Genomic DNA, 18,944 nt, shown 5'->3' with positions numbered 1-18,944 from the left:
GGCAAGCACGGCTCCTCCTGGCACAGCAGTTGCCTGTGCTACACTGGATATCCCCTCCACACATCACGCGACTGACGCTACATGGACTAAGCGGGTAGTGCTGATCACACAGTGAGCTCGACCAGGGAAACCAAGCCTCCAGCAATCCTTGAAGAGATTACGGACTGTCCAGAGGGCATAGATTTTGGAGCATCTCATGAGGAGGTGGCTCATGCCCAGGTGGCACCCTCATATGATGAGTTGTCATCTACTGATGAAAGGTGTTATGCTCTGTTCACTGAAGATCCTGTCGTGTTGTAGGAAACCATTGGAAGCTGTGGTGTGGAGTCCCACACAAAAAGTTGCTGAAGCCACGGAAGGAGAAAGGGTGTCAAGGCAGTTTGCAGAAGTGAAAGCCATCCAACTGGCCCTAGAGACTGCTGAACAAGAAGACTGGCCAGTACTCTCTACTCTGGGGGTGACCAGATCAAAATTAGGGGCAGAGGGAAGGGCATCAAGACTGCCTTGCAACCGTCAGCTCCAGGTGAGCTTTGCCTTTCCTGAAAACATTCTTGTGCAACACAGGCAATAAATGCCAAGTACTTTTCTGTAACCCGTCCTTACTTTCACCTCCTGGACACCTGCTTTGTGGCCCACACCAGGGCCCTCTCCATACACAGCCCCAGCCCCACGCTCGGTCCCACTGTGCAGGAGCCCCATGGGATGCATCAGTTCAGGGGTGGGGAGAGATCACCAGGGCAAAATGCCCTGAGAGCCCTCAGTACTCAGTCCATGTCTGCCCTCCTGCACTGACAGCACCCTCAGTGCCTGACCGCTTCCCAGCCCCAGCCGTGTCCCACACGGAGGGTCGCAGACAGTCCTGCTGTGGGGTCAACCAAGGTCTGGGCAAGTAGAGAGACTGGGCACGGTGGGGTGTTCCCCCGACAAAGGCGCTGAGACCAGCAAACCTCACCCATTACCTGGGGCGAGTGGCAGGTGCTGGCAATGGCCTATGGGACATGCTGGGGTGATGAATGTCCCGGACACCTTCCTGGTCTGTTCATGCCACCAAGGGCACACAGCAGCCTCCTTTCTGCTGCACCTACGTGTCTCCGCTCCCTTCATGGACACCTGGCTCTGCACTGCACACCCACGGGAGCGTGTCCTCACCCTGCATGGTCACACCGCCCAGCTAATGCTGTTTGGTTTTTTTCTCTCCTGGTCACTTTGCAGTCCAGGCCAGCTCTCCTCACCTCCCTTGCCCTCACCCAGCTGAACCCAGACCAGCAGAGCAGCCCATTCTGGGCTGGCCCCATGGCAGAGCCCACCACAGGGTGAAGCAACACTTGGGGAACTCACCCCACAGCCCCTCTACAGGGCTCAGCAGCTGCTGGGGGGCAGAGAGGGGTCTCTGCTTCCCCATGAGCCCCTGGGCTGGAGGCTGAACACAGCAGGAGGAAAAGGAGGTTAGTGAAACTTCGTGACCCCTGGTCTCAAGTCCAGGAGATCCCCACCACAGGCTGCCTGAGCTCCCCCAGTTCCAGCCCCTCTCCCCAGGCCAGATCAAGCACCCTGGCCCAGCGACAGAGCAGCCTGCCCCAGGCGTGTGCCTGCAGAAAGAGTTTCTCTTTCTCACGGATTCCTCCCTGCAGGCAAACAAATGCTCCCTTGCTCTTCTCCAGAGACACCCCTTCTCCCCAGAGAGCCTTTCCCCAGGTGAGTGTGTCTCTGCTGGCCTGGCTGGCCGTTCATGGTTGCCTCCTCATGCGCCCTGCAGGGCCCCGAGCTGGCGGTGCTGCTCTGTAGAGGGAGGGGGCTGCGGTGCCCTGTGGCCATGGAGTGACCCTGCACTGGCCGGGCTGGTCATAGTGCCGAGCAGCCCCAGCCGTACGATGTTCACGCTTGCTGAGCCCTTTTGCATCTTCCTTCATGGCTCAATAGCCAAGGATGGGGCTGGGCAGGATTCAACCCAACCAACTCGAAATTTCTAACCCAAAAAATCCAACCCAAAAAACCCCAAATCCAACCCAAAATCTAACTGAAAAAAAAAAACCAAATCCACCCCAAAAAATCCAAGCCCAAAAAATCCAAGCCCAAAAAATCCAACCCCAAACGTCCAACTCAAAAAAATCCAAAATCCAGTCCAAAATCCAACACAACAAAACAAAATCCACCCCAACATCCAACCCAACCGACCCAAAATCCCAGGGGTCAAGGCCAGCTTGGACGGCGTAGGGGGAACCTGATCTGCTTGAACATGTCCCTGCCGATGGCAGCCCCACCACTGCGGGCAGCACATCAGCGGTTGCCATGCTACCACCGCCAGACACTCAGCGCTGGCCCTGCCGCCCTCATGTCACAATGGCTGCCTGACACGCCCGCACAGAGGTAAAAATCCAAACCCAATAATCCAATCCAAAATCCAACCCAAAAATTTGAACCCACAAAAGTCTAAAACCCGAACCCAAAAAAACCCAACCCCAAAAAACCCAGCCTGAAATTCAACACAGAATCACAGAATCGTCATGGTTGGAAAGGACCTTTGAGATCATCGAGTCCAACCAAACAACCTACAGTCTCTGCCACTAGCGCATGCCCTGAAGTGCCACATCTAGACATTTCTTAAATACCTCCAGGGATGGTGACTCAACCCCCTCCCTGGGCAGGCTGTTCCAGTGTCTGACCACTCTTTCAGTAAAGTCATTCTTCCTAATATCTAACCTAAACCTCCCCTGCCGCAGCTTCAGACCATTTCCTCTGTTCCTGTCATTATTCCCCTGGGAGAAGAGGCCAACACCCACCTCTCTCCACCCTCCTTTCAGGGAGTTGTAGAGGGCAATGAGGTCTCCCCTCAGCCTCCTCTTCTCCAAGCTAAACATGCCCAGCTCCCTCAGCCTCTCCTCATATGCCCTGGTCTCCAGACCCCTCACCAGCCTGGTCGCTCTCCTCTGGACACGCTCCAGCACCTCAATGTCCCTCTTGTACAGAGGGGCCCAGAACTGAGCACAGCACTCGAGGTGAGGCCTCACCAGTGCCCAGTACACAGGCACAATCACTTCCCTGCTCCTGCTGGCCACGCTATTCCTGATACAAGGCAGAATGCTGTTGGCCCTCTTGGCCACCTGGGCACACTGCTGGCTCATGTGAAGCTGGCCGTCCACCAGCACCCGCAGGTCCTTTTCTGCCGGGCAGCTTTCCAGCCACTCTGCCCCAAGCCTGTAGCGTTGCTTGGGGTTGTTGTGACCAAAATGCAGGACCCGGCACTTGGCCTTATTAAACCTCATACAGTTGGCCTTGGCCCATCGATCCAGCCTGTCCAGGTCCCTCTGGAGAGCCTTCCTACCCTCAAGCAGATCAACACTCCCACCCAGTTTGATGCTGTCTGTAAATTACTGAGGGTGCACTCAATCCCCTCATCCACATCATCGATAAAGATATTAAACAAAACTGGCCCCAAAACTGAGCCCTGAGGGACACCACTGGTGACCGGCCGCCAAGAGGATTTCACCCCATTAATCCCAACACTCTGGGCACGGCCATCCAGCCAGTTTTTAACCCAGCGAAGAGTACACTTGTCTATGTCATGATTCGCCAGCTTCTCCAGGAGAATGCTGTGGGGCACGGTGTCAAAGGCCTTATCAAAGCCCAGATAGACAACGTCCACAGCCTTCCCCGCATCCAGAAGGCGGGTGACATGGTCATAGAAAGAGATCAGGTTGGTTAAGCAGGACCTCCCCTTCCTAAACCCATGCTGGCTGGCCCCGATCCCTTGGCTGCCCTGCACTTGCGATGAGAGCTCACTCATGATGATCCTCTCCATGATCTTTCCTGGTACCGAGGTCAGGCTGACAGGCCTGTAGTTCCCCGGATCCTCCTTCCGACCCTTCTTGTAGATGGGCATAATATTAGCCACCCTCCAGTCACCTGGCACCTCCTCTGTTGACCAGGATTGTTGATAAATGATGGAGAGAGGCTTGGTGAGCTCTCCCGCCAGCTCCCTGAGTACTCTTGGGTGAATCCCATCTGGCCCCATAGACTTATGTACGTCTAGGTGCAGAAGCAGACCACTGACTACTTCCTCCTGGGTTATGGGTGGGTTGTTCTGCTCTCCATCCTTATCTTCCAGCTCAGGAGGCTGAACACCATGGGGTGTTTTTTGTTGTCCTTAATATTAGTGGCCAAGTTGAGCTCCAGCTGGGCTTTTGCCTTCCTAATTTTCTCTCTGTATAACCTAAGGAGATCTCTGTACTCCTCCTGAGTTGCCTGTCTCTTCTTCCAAAAGGGGTAAACCCTCCTTTTATTCCTAAGTCCCATGCGAAGTTCCTTATTCATCCAAACTGGCCATTTTCCCTGCCCTTTAGACTTGCGACACTTGGGGACAGCCTGCTCCTGGGCCTGTAAGATTTCCTTCTTGAAGAGCTTCCAGCCTTCCTGGACCCCTTTGCCCTTCAGGGCTGTCTCCCAAGGGACTCTCTCAACCAGTGTCCTGAACAAGTCAAAGTCCGCCCTCCAGAAGTCCAAGGTGGAGGTTTCACTAACCCCCCTCCTTACATCACTACAAATTGAAAACTTGACCATTTCATGATCACCAAACCCAAGACAACCTCCGACCACCACATCTCCCACTAGTCCTTCTCTGTTTGTGAGCAGTAGGTCTAGCAAGGCACCTCCCCTGGTAGGCTCACCTACCAGTTGTGTCAGGAAGTTCTCTTCCACGCACTCGAGGAACCTCCTAGCCTGCCTGCTCTCTGCTGTGTTATATTTCCAGCAGATACCTGGCAGGTTGAAGTCCCCGACCAGAACAAGAGCTGGCGATTGCGGGACATCAGCCAGCCGCTTATAGAATACCTCATCCGTCTCCTCATCCTGGTTGGGTGGTCTATAGCATACTCCCAGCACAAGATCTCCCTTATTTGCCTTCCCCTTCATCCTTACCCATAAACACTCGACTTTACCATCACTGGAATCTAGCTCTATACAATCAAAACATTCCCTGGTGTACAGAGCCACACCCCCGCCTCTCCTTCCTTGCCAATCCCTTCTGAAGAGCTTATAGCCATTCATTGCAGCATTCCAGCCGTGACAGTCATCCCACCATGTTTCCGTGATGGCGACTACATCAGAGCTGTCCTGCTGCACAATGGCTTAGCTCATCGCGTTTGTTGCCCATGCTGCGTGCATTCATGTAGATGCACTTCCGCTGGACTACCAATTTCACCCCTATCCTTGGCCCTTTATCCCTAGGCTCATTACTAGTGGGCCTGGTATTATCCCCTTCCCCCCTCGATACGAGTTTAAAGCCCTGTCCATGAGCCTTGCTAACTCTTGGCCTAGTCCCCTTTGCCCCTTTTGGGACAGGGTTTTCCCATTCTTAGCAAGCAAGCCCGGTGTCCTGTAGATTAAACTATGATCACTGAACCCAAAACCTTACTCGTAGCACCAGTTTTGGAGCCAGGTGTTGATCTGTCTGATTTTCTTGTTTACACATTCATCACTCCACAAAACTGGAAGGGCAGAGGAGAACGCAATTTGTACTCCTGAAGCCTTGACAAGCCATCCCAAGGCCCTGAAATCTTTCTTTATTGCCCTCAGACAAGATAAATGCCTTGTCTTGGTGGCCACGTGCCCCCTAATGCAGCCCTGTGTGCAGCTAGTCCAGTTAACGGTCCGCATGTACCACTGGCTAAAGTTGCATCCCTCGTAATGCCCAGGCCCTTCTCCTCAGGGTCAGTCCTCGGCCAGTCAGGCCACAGCATGCCCTCACCTGTGGGGTGATCCTGCCCCCAGGAAAGGTCTGACCACTTCTCCTTGTAAAACTGTGTGAGTTTTCCATTTGCTGAATCCCAGAGTTTATCAGGGTCCCCCGGGAATGAAGCTCCATTGGGCCAGTCGTTCATGTGTGCCTGCAGATGGCTCTCCCTGACATGTGCTGCCTCTGACAAGATAACAGCATGAGGAATCGCAGGACACTACAGATAATCAAAGGAGGCACTTGATCAATGCCATTGTTCACCAAGGTACACATTCCCATGGTGAGAAGCTCGGAAACACCAAATGAAAGTACAAAGGAAGCCAAACTAGGACCATGGAGGAAAGAGGAAATAGAGGTGGGCTATTTGCCCATGGGAGGGTACAGGGATGGTCAAGGGGAAAAACTTTTGAGTGGGAAAAGAGGGAAAAAGAAACGGTGAAACAATGGAAAGGATCAGGGCTGTTTGGGGGGACCTGCCAAGCAGCCCTGCATCTGAGCAACCATGCCTGGAGTGCGACAAGAAAGTCCCTGATCGTCTGACCACACTTTCTGGTTGACTTCCATGGTCACCAGGAACCTGACTGATTTCCCTCCCCTCATGAAGGAAAGATGGTGGATTGAAACGCAGAATCATTCATGCTGGAAGGAAGCTGAGGAGATCTCTAGACCACCCTCCTGCCCACAGCAGGGTCAGCTATGGGGTCAGACCAGGTTGCTCAGGGCGTCCTTCATTTTGGGCTTGAAAAGCTCCAAGGATGGAGATGACACAAGCTCTCTGGGAAATCTTCTCCAGTGTTTGACTGTCTTGACAGGGAGAAAGTTTTACCCATTTGTTTCAGCTGATGCCATTGGCCCTCATCCTCCCATCACACACAACAGTGAAGAGCCTTTGTCATGGTGACAGCCAAGAAGATGTGGAAAGGCTGATATTAGGTCTCCCCAAAGCCTTCTCTTCTCCAGGCTTTGCACCTCTGCAGCAAAGGTGGCCAATGGCTTTCTGGGCTGCCCTAGGAAGAGCACTGCCAGCAGGTCGGTGGAGGTGATCCTTCCTCTCTACTCAGCCCTGCTACAATTTGTCTTGCCCATTTCCCTCAGTGTTTGCTACCCAACTACCTTCACTTAGAGGTGGTGGTAGGGCTTCAGGTTAGTGGTTGTAAATAGGGTAAAGGCCTCTCATGAATGTTTTCACAGTCAGTGTCACAGAAGTCTAAACATCCTCTGAACAGACCTTGCCTCTTCAAACCTTCCAACCCCTACTGTTCTGCGATGCTGATTCTTTGATTCCATTGTCATTGCCCAGAGGGGCTACCACAGATGTAGACTGCTCCAGGGCAGGTATTTATATTTAGGCCAATCAATGATGTTGTTGCTTTAATGTTTTCTTGTTGTGGTATATGCTGCTGTTGTTAGGGAAATCACACAAACACTTGAAGGACAATGGAAGGGCTACCACCTTAGTGGCCCTCCAGTGAGCTGGCTCCTGTTTGCCATTGTCTCACTGTCACTGGGCAGGGTGTGGTGTAAAAGGTGCTGAGCAGAGCAGGACAATCACTTCTCCTGGCTGTGCTCCTGCTCATACAGCCTCAGATGCTGTTGGCGGCCTTTGCTGCTGGCTCTTGTTTGGCCTGATAAAACTCAAGGAGCCGCAGGGCCATTTCCACGGAGCTGCTGCCCAGCCACACAAAATGATCCAAAATGGATCAGAGCAGCCCTGCTCTGACATCAGCCTGGTCTCTCAGCTACCTTGGATTCATCCCATCTGGTCCAATGGACTACCAAAGGTTGACCTTACCTATGGAGCCCCTGACTTGATCTGCCTCCACTGCTGGATTTCGCATGGGGTTCTGCCTCTTAAGCACACAGACCTGGGAGACCTTGCTGGTGAAGACGCAGGCCAAGAGTACCTCGTACCTATCTACACCTACTCTCTGCAAATTCAGCCGTGACCACACATTATCTTTGTTTATTCTTTAGCTGTTCCTGAAGGAGTAACTGCTCATTGTTGTGCCCTTCAAATCCCTTGCAAGTCTCAACTCTACGGGAGCTTTGGTTTTCCAAAACCAACCATATTCCTCAATTCCTCCTTTGTTTTCATCCTGGCATCCACCTCTTCATGCTTCCTTTTTTCTATGGGGCTTCCCCATGAGTGTCTGGTTTCCCCCAGCTCTTCTTCTGGTAGCTCTGCTTGTTGTCCTGACTATGGGTATGACCACACTCTCGCACTTGAAAGACGCTGTCCTTGCAGACCACTGTACTGCAGACCCTCTGCTGCCCTTCTGTGCTGCTCACATGGGCTCCCCCCCAAAAAAGTCAGAAGACTAGGCCAAAGTCTGCTCCTCTGAGGTCTGTCATCTGCATTCTTCTATTCTCCTTCTCCTTGGGAGGTGAGACCCCACTATTTCATGGTTGCAACAGCCAAGGCTGGCACTGGTTTTCATAAAACTTGTGGATACCAGTGCTGATGGAGTGAAAGATGGAGCTACAGACTGCAGTGGAGAAAACTCGGACTTGAACAAGGCTGCTGTAGTCCCAGGTGGCTGAAGAGAGAAATGTGGGTTGGGACAAGGACTGCCCATAGAGTGTCTGACATTTGGGGTCTTTACTTGTCTGTATTTTCAGCCTCCATTGGAGATGTCGGCTTTCAATACCATTTGGAGATTGCCGCTATCACTTAATGTGTAAGAAAAGAAATGAAGAAAACTGGAGCAAAAGGAAAAACCTTTCTTATTGTTTTCTATTACTGAAATATTTTCACTTCTGAAATTTCTCTGATTAACCAGAAAACAACTAAAGAGTTAAGAAAATCATGCCTACAGGCTTGGCTTGTGGGTGAGTTTTGCATGTTAATGAGCCCTCTGGTGCCAAGTTCCTGAACTGCAGATCCTGAAAGCCCAAGCCTCTGGAGAAGTAGAAGTCAGCAGCAAATCTCCAAGTTTCTGAGGGTGCTACTGGGCCCCAGCGAGGCTAATCAGTGGAGAGAGACCATGGAGGGAATGACCAGGAAAGGGAACCTCGCTGGGAAGGGAACCTGTGGCTGGTGACGCAGGAAGTCAGGGGCATTGGTTACAGGTTGAAAATCAAATCTGGAGGTTCCTGTGAAAGCCCCTGATGTGTTCCATCAAGCAGGATGTTCAAGCGCTGATGGCCATCCCCTAGCAATGGGGATCCTTTCCCTCATGGGATGCTCAGGGCTGCTCCTGGGGGCAGGGAGGTGTGGGGGTGTGCGATGCCGAGTGCAGGACAGCGGTAGGAGTCTCCTAGGCTCTAGGCAGTGAGTGGGTGGGTGAAGAGGCAAGAAAGCCCTGGAGCTGTAGTGACCTGTTGTCTTCTCAGGCACCTCAATTGAAGATAAGTTAGCCACAGTAAAATACACAAGGATCTGGGCAATCCCAGCCACCACAAAGGGCCCTCCAAAGCCCCCCCCCCCCCCGAAAGGAGAGTGGGATCCCACCAGAGGCTGCCCTACACTGTCCTATGCCGGTGACTACTTCCCTGTACCCTTGAACTCCTTTGCAAGTGTTCTAGCTCTGTGTGAGCTCTGGCTTTCCTAAATCCAACTCTATTTCTGAATTCCTCCCTTTTTTTGGTGTTGTGTTGTGTTGGTTTTGGTTTTTTTAAATCCTTGCATCCACGTCTTGCATGTTTCCTTTCTTCTATGGAGCTTCCCCATGACTTTCCTGTTTCCCCAAGCTTCTCTCCTGATGGCTCTGCCTGTTGCCCTGATGATGGTTCTGCACACTCTCATACTTGAAGAACTGCTGTACCAGGCTCTGCTGCCCTTCTGTGCTGCTCACACGGGCTCCCCCCTAAAAAGTCGCAAGACTAGGCCAAAGTCTGATCCTGTGAGGTCTGGCACCTGGCAGGAGAATAAACTTTCTCCTTCCCTTTGGGAGGTGACCTAACAAGGTCATGATCACAAGAGCTAGGGCTGGTTGCTGATGGTTTTCACATCCATGTCCAGCTCTTAGAATGATAGAATCATAGAATCTGTTAGGTTGGAAGGGACCTTGAAAGGTTATCCAGTCCAACCCCCTTGCAGTAAGCAGGGATATCTTTAACCAGAGCAGGTTGCTTAGAGCCTCATCAAGCCTAGGCCTTGAATGTCTCCAGGGATGGGGCCTCCACCCCGTCTCTGGGCAACCTGTGCCACTGTCTCACCACCCTCAGTGGAAAGAACTTCTTCCTAATGTCTAATCTAAACCTGCCCTGCTCTAGTTTAAACCATTGCCCCTCATCCTATCGCTACATGCCCTTGAAAACAGCCCCTCCCCAGCTTTCTGATAGGCCCCCTTCAGGTTCTGGAAAGCCGCTATAAGGTCTCCCCGGAGCCTTCTCTTCTCCAGGCTGAACAACGCCAACTCTCTCAGCCTCTCTTCGTAGGAGAGGTGCTCCAGCCCTCGGATCATCTTCGTGGCCTTTCTCTGGACCCGCTCCAACAAGTCCATGTCCCTCTTGTGCTGGGGGCTACACAGCTGGACACGATACTCCAGGTGGGGTCTCATGAGAGCAGAGGAGAGGGGGAGAATCCCCTCTCTGGATCTGCTGGCCATGGTTCTTTCGATGCAGCCCAGGATGCGATTGGCCTTCTGGGCTGCAAGCGCACATTGTTAGCTCATGTCCAGCTTTTCATCCACCAGGACCCCCAAGTCCTTTTCCACAGGGCTGCTCTCTATCACATCATCCCCCAGCCTGTATTGATAACGAGGGTTGTCCCGACCCAAGTGCAGGACTTTGCACTTGGCCTTGTTGAACTTTGTAAGTTTGCTCAGGCCCACCTCTCTAGCTCGCCAGGTCCCTCTGGATGACATCCTGTCCCCCTGGCATGCCAACCACACCACTCAGCTTGGTGTCATCAGCAAACCTGCTGAGGATGCACTTGATCCCACTGTCTATGCCATTGATGAAGATGTTGAACAGCACCGGTCCCAGTACGGATCCCTGAGTGACACTGCTTGCCACCCCTCTCCATCTGGACATCGAGCCATTGACCACTCTACCCTCTGGATGCGACCAGCCAGCCAGTTCCTCATCCACCGAACAGTCCACCCATCAAATCCATCTCTCTCCAACTTAGAGAGAAGGATGTTGTGTGGGACCGTGTCAAAGGCCTTGCAGAAGTCCAGAGAGATGATATCGATAGCTCCCCCCTTGTCCACTCATGCAGTCACGCCGTTGTAGAAAGCCACTAGGTTGGTCCGGCAGGACTTGCGCCTGGTGAAGCCATACTTGCTGTCTCAAATCAGCTCCATGTCTTCCATATGCCGCAGCATAGCTTCTAGGAGGATCTGTTCCATGATCTTCCCAGACTTTTCATTCTGAAGACTGAGTCAGCCTCATGTCCATGGTACAAGACACAAAGACAAGAGGCAATGGGATGACAAACGAGAGGGTCAGGGCAGATACAGGGAGAAACTTTTCCAGCATAAGGATAGTCAAGTGCTGGAAGCTGTTTCCCAGGGAGCGTGCACTGGATCTCTTCTAGCAAGTGACCAAGATGTGTTTGGAGAAAGCCCTCGGTAATCTCATCTGGCCCTGCAGGAGGCTGCTCGAGACACCTCCCAACGTCCCTTCCAGCCTAAATATGACTGTCCTTTCTTCCCCTTCATTTCTTCAAATTAGGGAAAGCTCTTAGGTTGTCTCTGACCACAGAAGTAATTCACATCAGGTGCCAGGGTGCTTCAGAGGTGCCCCCAAACAGTCCTGACCTTTTCATTCCTTGAAACGACAATTGCTTCTCTTTTTTTATCCAACTACCCTCCAAAATGAACGGTTTCCCTGTCCATCCATTCCCCCTTGGCCACGCTTTTCATTTTTCTTACAACCTTGGGGTATATCTGAGATGGTTGGTGGGCTGATTTTCAAACTTGGGTGGCAAATCCATAAAGCAAATCATTCTCTTTCATGACCTGTAGCATCCTGCAATTCCCCATATGCTTATCTGGTTTGAGGCACTGTCCATCAAACCTTAAATGCTGATGATTTGGCCTTTCAGTCCAGAGGGACCTTGACGCACTTGGGGACTTGGCCAAATGAAACCTCCTGAAGTGAAGTTTCATAAGGCAAAGGGGGCAAGGTGTGCACTGGGGGCAGAACAAAGCCCGTGCACTGGGACAGGCTGTGACCCGACTGGCTGAGGAGTGTCCTGGGGAGAAGGGTGTGGGAGTTATGGTGGATGCCATATATGGATCCCATTGTGAAAGGAGGATGGAGAAACTGGAGAAAGTCCAGAGGAAGTCTGTGAGGATGGGGTTAGGGGCCTGAAGCACATGAGCTGTGTGGAGAGGCTGAGACAACTGGGCCTCTTCAGTCTGCTGAAGGGGAGGCACAGGGCAGTCTAAGAGCAGGTGCCATCTTCCTGGAGAGATGAAGGCGGAGACAATCCACCTCCAGGATGTTTGGCAGAGACAACAGCGGCAAGCACACTTCATGGAGATTTATACTGAGCATTAGGAAACACGGACTAGGCGGACGTTGCCCTGCAGCAGGACACCCATCGACTCTCTGTTATCTCCATCTTTGGAGGTTTTCAGCTCCCCAGAATGTCTCCCAACCTGACCCAGGGATTGACAACCCTACCTATTGGTGAAAGGCTGGACCAGAGGCTTCCCCATCAACCCCTTTCCCAAAAACCCTTCCATGAGCCTGTGCCTTGCAGTGTTCCTTGGGAGAAGAGAGTCAGCTACAGGTGAGGGTTTCTTCAGCTCCTGGGACAATTCAGGGTGGCACTGTCCTGTGCTCTGTAGGTGTCTCATCCTACCTTTGATTATTTACATTTCCTGGCCAGTCTCCTTACCCATGCGGTGCTTTAGGCTGTGAAGAAGCTCAAAACCAACTCTTTGACTCGGTTACTTTCATTTTACATGCTGAAACGCAGGGCAGACGAAGGCAGTTCAGAGCTTCTAGGATCTCTGCTGCACAGTTCGGACTCAGCAGACTGGAAATGCAGGTCACGGTGTTGTGTCAGGGTACTCCAGGGGTCAGGAGCAGTGGGTACCGGTCACACCACCACATGAAAAATTTGCCTGCCTTTGTGCCTTTCCAGAAATCTGGGATCTGTACCTTGGCCTGGACCAACTTCCCTATTCCCACCCTCCACCTCTTACTGGAACCAGGGAGAAAATACACAAAGCGGGCATGAATTCAGGGCAATTCTGTCTACGAGGTGTCATCTTTAAATGGTGACAAAGAGATAGCAGCGAGAGCAAAACCACTGTTCTAAGAACTTCATGCTAGAGGCTAACTACTGAAAAGTACACCTACCTTGACAAGTAACAGTAACTGTCAGGAAGGAAATAAAAGAGCTTTAGTGCATCATCATGAAGAATAAGAGTTTCCTTGCAGCAACGTCCTCTCTGTTGTTAGTGATAGTACCACAAATTCCAAAACATGCTTGAGAGTTTCTCTATTTTCCCTTGTCTCTGAAACTCAGCCTCTCAGACCTGGACAGGACTACTTCAAACCTCTGCAACCCAAATCTCTCCCGTTGTTTCTCATGCTTTTACCCCAAGACCTTTCTTCCCATCACTTCCGCACACTGTGGAGTCTCTTGTTTATCTGGTCCTCTCTCAGAAACCCCCAGAACCCAGGGAAGCAGAAAAGATACCGATTCAATCTGGATTTACCTCAACGGCGCAGCAACAGAAAAGGCTTCTCCACACCTCCACCTCTCTGCGTTCAAACCTGGGCCTGTGCCCCACGTTATCCCCATGTTAGACAAAGTTTGCCCCGAGAGGCTGAACTCACACTGTTTCTGTTGTCTGCATGATGGTTCACATCCAGAAGGGGCCTGGAGACAAAGCTTGTATTTGAGCTGCGTGCATGAGAAGGAAAAAAGGACGGGGTCACGTCACTACACTGCAAATCTCTGTATTTGTGCAGATTCATTTCACCCCAGTGCCTAAAACCTGGTTGAGTGATTCTTACCCCAGCTGCCTTGGGTGGCTGTGTGGCCAATAGCACAAATAACCCCTTCCAGCGGGAAGTATCTCCTGCCCTTGTGTGAGGTTAATGCACTCCCTGATTTCTCTGAAGCCCTACATGTAACCCAACAGCCTCCAGTCTCTCCTTTTGGGTTCCCAACAAATTCAGGATTAAGACAATAATATCATCTCCCACCAGGACCGAAAGACCAAAGTCAGAAAGGCTGTGAGGAATCAGTGCTATGGCTTGGAGTAGCCATGGCCAGGGCCAGGCGCTGCAGGGTGATTTCCTCCTCTCAAAGCTGTAGAATGGCAAATATGGAGAGAGGTCAGTAGAGCTACTCCAAGCGGTCACTGCATGAGAAATATGCCGTCCACAGCCTGGATATCTGGGTAACTCGGCTCTTGTCAGAGTCGATGGAGAAATAATGAGTATAGTCTATGAGAACTGAAAAATGGTTCATGTGACCCAAGGGTCTGACTTGGGTGACACACTGTAGTGCCTCCAGATGATGAGGAAGCAGAAGGCAGCTGCTCAGTCCCTGAGGGTGATATCAGTGTACTAGTCTGTCCATCCCAGTTGTGCTCCCACGATGTTCAAATTTGTGTTGTTGTTTTTTTTCTGTTTTGTTTTGATTGGATTTTTTTTTTCTGATGCTGTTACCATGAGATTCATTTTTAAAAAGGGTAGAAAGGAGGACCCTGTGAACTACGGCCCTGTCAGCCTCACCTCTGTGCCTGGCAAGATCATGGAACAGATCCTCCTAGAGGCTATGCTAAGGCACATGGAGGACAGCAAGGTGATTCGAGACAGCCAGCATGGCGTCACCAAGGGCAAGTCCTGCCTGACCAATCTAGTGGCCTTCTACAATGGAGTGACCACATCAGTCGACAGCGGAAGAGCTACAGATGTTGTATATCGGGGCTTCGTAGGGCCTTTGAAACGGTCCCCCACAACATCCTTCTCTCTAAATTGGAGAGATATGGATTGAATGGATGGACTGTTCAGTGGATGTGGAATTGGTTGGATGATGGCATCCAGAGGGTAGTGGTCAATGGCTCGACATTTGCAAGGGCATGTAGCAATAGGAAGAGGGGCAATGGTTTTAAACTAGAGCAGGGCAGGTTTAGATTAGAGTTTAGGAAGAAGTTCTTTCCACTGAGGGTGGTGAGACAGTGGCCCAGGTTGCCCAGGGAGGGGGTGGAGGCCCCATCCCTGGAGACATCCAAGGCCAGGCTTGATGAGGCTCTGAGCAACCTGATCTAGTTGAAGATGTCCCTGCTCACTGCAGGGGGCTTGGACTAGATGACCTTTCAAGGTCCCTTCCAACCCAATACATTCTATCATTCTATGAGTCTGTGATTCTGAGTCCATACCCACCCATCACCCTCCTTGTGGCCCAGTCCCTGAGCAGAAAAAAGGGTGCTTCTTTCATCAACTTTATCTCACAGATTCCCTACCAATATTTTGAGGGGAGAAATGTTCCTCAGAGGAACTTCTATATTTAGAATGGTGCATTTTGCATCTCTACTTCTGCCGCTCTGTTTCTTCTTCTTCCTCTCTCTATTCTGTCTTCAAAGAGCTCTCCAAGGAGAGATTCATTGAACCCTGGAATGGTTCAGGTTGGAAGAGACCCCTGAACACCCTTGTACCGGGTCTGGCTGGGATGGAGTTAACTTTCCCCATAGCAGCCATACCCTGCTGTGCTTCCTACTCGTGCCTAGAATGGTGTTGATCCCGCACCAGTGTTTTGGCTATCGCTGAGCAGCGCTCGCACTGCATGAAGGCTGTCCCTCCAACCTCCTCTAAAGGCAGTACACTCGGGGTGGGCAAGTGGTTGGGATGGGCCATAGATGGGACAGCTTTACTGAATTGACCAATGGGATATTCCATGCAATGTGGCAACATTCTCAGCCATAAAAGCTGAGAGAAAGGAATTGGGAGGACATTCACTATTAACACATTTGTCTTCCATAAAAACCGCTACATGTACTGAATCCTTGCCTCCCAGGAGGTGACTTGACATTGTCTGCTGATGGGAAATAGAGAAAAAAATCTTCCTCGGTTTGCCTTTTCTTCTGCATGTGGCCTTTGCTTTTAAGATTTTTCTTTTTTTTTTAATGTTTTTTATTAGATGATTTTTCCCTCCTTCTACTTACTTTTATTTTTTTCACCTTATTTTGTCCTGGTCTCTTGCTGAGAAGCACACAGGCTGTTCCTGGAGACACACCCAGCACTGTCAGGGCGCTGGCAGGGCTGTTCAGAGACACGAGTCCTTCCCTGGCACGGGCAGAGGCCCTGCAGCAGACTCCATGGCCTCCTGTTGCCACTCCCAGAGGCCGGCAGCACCTCAGCCCCGCGCTGTGTCTCCCTGCTCGGCACCTCTCTGAGATGCCCCACGGCGTGAGGAATGGACGCAGGGACCTGGGGTCAAGGAAGCCCATCCCAGTGCTGCATTCAGGGGGTTTCCCAGGGGACGTTACTCTCCAAGCGAAGTGACCTCCAGACACTGTCTGTACCAAGGGACTTTATGGCATCACCAGGAATAGCTGATGAGTTTTGCGCTCACTCAGGTTAATCTCACAACATGCACTTTACGCTCATTGCTGTGGTTGTTACTAGCCAGGTGTGCTCCTAGCCGGGTATGCGACCATTGCCCTGTGGCAGCTTCCCTGGGGTGTCCTGCACACACAGGACCTGACAAGAACCTGCTCTGCTGGTCCTTCATGCCTTTCCCAGGAGCCCTGGCTGGGCGAGGGAGCTGCTGCTTGTCCCCCCCTGCACACTTTACACAATTAAGTTCTACGCTGGTGGTGCCATTTGTGGGGAACTTTCCTGGGCATGTTCTTGACAGCAACATTGGGAGACGACCTTCCAAAGGTGTTTTTGCCTGAAGGCCTTCAGGCACTGCCCTGAGGACATTCCCTGCTGTGATGGAGGTGCTGTTAGGGAGGCCAGCTCTGTCAGAGAACTGACCCGTCCCTGCCCCTGCCTGTGGTCACAGGGCTGCCACACCACAGCAGTAGGAGAGAGCTGCCAGAGCAATCAGGCCTTCCAACAGCGCAAGGGATCAGAATGGAGAATGTGGTAATGGGAAGAGAGCAGCTCTGAGAAGACCAAGGCTGGTTCTCCCTCCTCTTCTTCCCTCTCCTCTGTCCTGTTCTTTCCCTCCACCTCTGCACACAGGCATGCCCTGCAGCTCCAGAGAGGCCTTCAAAGGAAGGAAGGTTCTTTCTTTCTTTTTTTAAATACACAGAGAGCGCGGGGCCTCATTTACAGAGACTGTGGGACTCACAAAATTTGGAAAGATGCATAATTAGAAACAGCACAAATGACAATATTTCTTTGTAGACAACATTATACAAAGCAAACAAAAAAAATATACAAAGCATAACAAAATAACCAAAACCCAAACCCAAACCAAAACCCAACGTTACAATGAGTTACATGATGAGAGATTTGCAGAAGATGACAGCTTATTTCTTCTGAAAATCATCTGGTCATCAGTTTCCACAGGGCATCCTTGAGCTCCTGGTTCTTCATGCTGTAGATGAGGGGGTTCACGGCTGGAGGCACCACGGAGTACAGCACTGCCAGCACTAGGTCTAGAATGGGGGAGGAGATGGAGGGGGGCTTCAGGTAGGTAAAGATGCCAGTGCTGAGAAACAGGGAGACCACGGCCAGGTGAGGGAGGCACGTGGAAAAGGCTTTGTGCCGTCCCTGCTCAGAGGGGATCCTCAGCACGGCCCTGAAGATCTGCACATAGGACAGCACGATGAAAACAAAGCAAACAAAAGCAATCAAGGCACTAACAACTAGAAGCCCAACTTCCCTGAGGGAGTCTGAGTGTGAGCAGGAGAGCTTGAGGATCTGGGGGATTTCACAGAAGAACTGGTCCAGGGCATTGCCCTGGCAGAGGGGCAGGGAAAATGTATTGGCCGTGTGCAGGAGAGCATAGAGAAACCCACTGCCCCAGGCAGCTGCTGCCATGTGGACACAAGCTCTGCTGCCCAGGAGGGTCCCGTAGTGCAGGGGTTTGCAGATGGCAACGTAGCCGTCATAGGCCATGACGGTGAGAAGAAAATACTCAGCTGACATGAAAAACAAAAAAGAAAAAGAGCTGGGCCACACATCCTGTGTAGGAGATGTCCCTGGTGCCCCACAGGGAATTAGCCATGGATTTGGGGACAATGGTGGAGATGGAGCCCAGGTCCAGAACAGAGAGGCTGAGGAGGAAGAAGTACATGGTGGTGTGGAGGCGGTGGTCACAGGCGATGGCGGTGATGATGAGGCCGTTGGCCAGGAGGGCAGCCAGGTAGATGCCCAGGAAGAGCCCGAAGTGCAAGAGCTGCAGCTCCCGTGTGTCTGCGAACGCCAGGAGGAGGAACTGGGTGATGGAGCTGCTGTTGGACATTTGCTGTTTCTTGGCATGGGGGCTCTGTCCAAAGGAGGAAAAAAATGGGAAAAAATTAGGACAGACGCCTTATAGCAAAGACAGTCTCCTTTTCAGAGATTATGTGGTTTTAATTTTCTACTATCACATCTGGCGATTGTTCTATTGAGGGGTAGAAATCCTCATGTTTATGACTGAAAATGTGGAGTCTTGAGACGGGACAGGACACAAGGCTCTGTTCTCTGTGGTTTAGTGCAAAGCCAGGAGAGCTGCAGTGTCCATCAGTCTTTTCTCCATCTGCCCTGAGCTTCTGCTTGTGCTGCCTTGAAGATGACTTCACACACAAATTCCTCTTAAAAAACAAACCCAAACAAATAACTGAACTCATATGGGAACAGCGGAGCACAGTTTGAACGGACAAATATACAAATTCTTCTCTTTCCCAAACCAGAGTTAGAGCTGTGATGGAGAGAGCAGGACACAACCCCTCACAGAGACAATCAAAGGACTCTGCGAGGACAGTGCCCGACCCCCAGGGAAAGGCTCAGCCCTCCCTAGGATCCCACAGGAGAGCTCTGCCTTTCTGGGGGCAGCTGGCAAGCCCAGCAGGACAGGCAAAGCAGAGAGTCTGGGGTCCAAGAAATGAGATGTTCTGAGGAGAGAGTCAGCTCATTGCCCACCAAAGAACACCCAGAGGACATCTCCAGTGAAGGACCAACAGAAAGATGCCTGAACGCCCCCTCCCCAGTGCGTGTTGGCAGTTTCCCCCAGCCCTTGCCCATGTCTCTGCTGCCTGGAGCTGCCCCTGCCAGGAGCTGCTGCTCTGTGCCCACGTCTCCTCCCTGTCCCTGCTCCCACAGCCCATCCCACCCGCTGGGGGCTCAGCTCTGCCCTGCAGAC

At 51.7% G+C, this 18,944-nt stretch overlaps 1 protein-coding gene across 1 annotated transcript; it reads right to left on the bottom strand.

Annotated features, from left to right (window-relative positions):
* Positions 1–16,285: 16,285 nt before the first annotated feature.
* LOC134527034 (olfactory receptor 14J1-like) lies at positions 16,286–17,683 on the bottom strand (the record flags this gene model as incomplete). Its single annotated transcript, XM_063359380.1, has 2 exons — positions 16,286–16,333; positions 17,219–17,683. Coding segments are annotated over 2 exons (513 nt in total), but the record flags the coding sequence as incomplete, so codon positions are not given.
* Positions 17,684–18,944: the final 1,261 nt, after the last annotated feature.

Source organism: Chroicocephalus ridibundus, chromosome 25 (genome assembly GCF_963924245.1).
Source record: "Chroicocephalus ridibundus chromosome 25, bChrRid1.1, whole genome shotgun sequence".
Classification (NCBI taxonomy): Eukaryota; Metazoa; Chordata; class Aves; order Charadriiformes; family Laridae; genus Chroicocephalus; species Chroicocephalus ridibundus.
This window is presented reverse-complemented; position numbering and strand designations above follow the sequence as displayed.